This window comes from Poecilia reticulata, unplaced genomic scaffold (assembly GCF_000633615.1).
Source record: "Poecilia reticulata strain Guanapo unplaced genomic scaffold, Guppy_female_1.0+MT scaffold_254, whole genome shotgun sequence".
Taxonomy (NCBI): Eukaryota; Metazoa; Chordata; class Actinopteri; order Cyprinodontiformes; family Poeciliidae; genus Poecilia; species Poecilia reticulata.
The window spans coordinates 238,184-240,497 of record NW_007615038.1 but is presented as its reverse complement, the minus strand read 5'-3'; the positions used below and the strand labels follow the sequence as shown (position 1 = coordinate 240,497).

At 38.4% G+C, this 2,314-nt stretch overlaps 1 protein-coding gene across 1 annotated transcript in view; it reads left to right on the top strand.

Annotated features, from left to right (window-relative positions):
• The window catches only part of LOC103460533 (alcohol dehydrogenase 1-like), a 7,946-nt gene extending 6,501 nt beyond the window's left edge, over positions 1-1,445 (top strand). The window contains exon 8 of the mRNA XM_017303371.1: positions 1,257-1,445. Within this exon, the coding sequence (XP_017158860.1) occupies positions 1,257-1,445 (189 nt within the window). The remainder of the gene's footprint in view (positions 1-1,256) is intronic.
• The last annotated feature ends 869 nt before the right edge of the window (positions 1,446-2,314 follow it).

The window sequence follows — 2,314 nt, the reverse complement described above, 5'->3', positions numbered from 1 at the left end:
GCCTTGGACTGACTCTATGTTTCTAGCTCTAGTTTGACCTTTTGCAGAACGTATCTAGAAGCTGAATTCTAGTTTTGTCTCGTTTTATCTTCAGACAAATCTTSGAAATAATAATCATGTCACCAGTTCAGTCTGATAAAAATCTGATGAATCCTAAACGATGAAATGTGATCTTTGTCAAACCGATGATAAAGTAAAACTAAACATTCTTCTTTTAATTTTGGTTTATTTGTTTGACTATTGAGTTCAACTATTTGTTGTGACTTTTTCTTTTATTTTTACGGCTTTATTATCATAAAACTCGCATTATTTGGACTTTCTGTCGCAAAACTTTATTCTTGTAATTTTATCACTTGATTCTTGTTTGACTTTTTCCAGCAGTCTGACTTTTTACTCAAATTTATTCTACTTTTTCATAATGTGACTATTATGCAACTTTATACTTGTAAGATTATGACTTAATTATCATATTTCTTTCTTAGTCTTGCCCTAATACTCTGTTATACTTTAATATTGAAAACTGCTGTTAATGTGTAACAATATTTCCACAGCAGCTGCAGAAATGTCTAAATTATATTTAAATCAGAAATAAATCAACACGACTTTCCAGCTGTGACGTTTTTCCAACCAGCTTCTCCTCAGCAGTCACAAAGTTTGCTTCTACCTTGGGCCGGCCCAGGTGCTGCTGTCATAAAGCAGAGATCAACTTTCACCTGGCTCAGAAATAAATCATTTACAGACATTTTACTCTCTCAAGCCAAAGTGTATTTCCTCAGACTTGATAAGCAGCAAAGTCAATTAAATCCTGTGATCAGTGGAGAGAAGGATGGAGCTAAAAACTCATTTAACATCCTTCACATGTAAACAAGATTTATTGTTTTMTAACRGCTTCGTTCCTCAGAGAGAAAATAAAGATTCAACCAGCAGATCAAATTAAATGCTTTGTTGAAGGAATCACATTATGACTTTAATAATCTGACGGCCATGTTATGAAAGTCTGACCTCTCAGGGTTAGATACTGTTTACTACAGCGGCTCAGAGCCCGTCTGGTTATTATCTTTATAATGTATTTTATTACCGTTCTGCTGTCTGAGTCTCACTAAAAGCTTTAATCTGGAGCTTCATGATTCCTGATCTTGTTTCTCGTTTCATTCTGGTTTTAAACAAACTCGACTGATTTTCACCAGATGTGACTGGAGCACATTTTCCTTAAAGGGCTTTTTATTCCTCTTTCTGCTGCAGCGACTCGTGTGAAGGTGAGACCCGCCCGGACCGGACCGGACCGGACCGTACCGGGCCCGTTCCGACCCGCCCGGACCGGACTGGACCCGCTACGCTCGGACCGGACCCGCTCCTACCCGCCCGGACCGGACCGGACTGGACCCGCCCTGCATGACAGCTGCAGGTTAAAGTCCTGCTCGTGTTCCAGGTTCCTTCGCTGCTGAACTCTTCGGGTTGGGATCCATTAATCATCTCTGCAGGAAAAATGTCCACAGCTGGGAAGGTGAGAGGAATCAGGAATCAGTTCGTTTTTTCGTTTATTAAACCAAAAAGCGGAAGTCGGATGACGGCTCAGTTCGGCTCGTTTTCCGATTTCCCATTAACGCACCAAACGGAAATGGAAAACACGGATAACGATCTGTCAATGTCGATTTTTATTATTTCGTTTCTGACCCGGAAGTTCTCTCTGTGCGGCACTTTGTTTTTGTATTTAACATCCAAATATTTTGGAGTTGACTTAAATTAATTAAATGCCACATCGGCATGTAATTAATCATGACACCTTCACACAGAAAGCCTTTAACTCCGACTTTGTTTACTATATGAAGCTAATGGCTGCTAAATGCAGCTTCCGGTTCAGAAAATGGCTAAAGGGCCAGTCCGCMCAATTTTTACCAACCTTTAATCTGCTCTGGTTTAAAAAGACTCAAACCGCGACTAGAACATTCTGCCCGTCATTCAAACACCTTAGTTTTTCCTTTCTGAGTAGCATTAGCATCAATCAATTAGCATMAATTATTATCCGGTATGTTATGAACAAGCATGCAGAAAATGTTACCCAAAAATGTAAAAATGTATGTATTTCTACCAGGTAGGAAATGTTTGAAATAATGTGCCAATTAGATTATTAAAAGCTTAACTAAATAAATATTCGTCTACGGAAGAAGATTTGGGAAAGAAAACAGTTCATCATTCTGACTTTAGTCTCAGAATTTGAACTTTAATCTAATCAGTGGTGGAGAAAGTACTCAAAAAATGTCCTCAAGTAAAAGTCAAAGTACCACATTAACATTCTACTTAAGTAAAAGTAAAA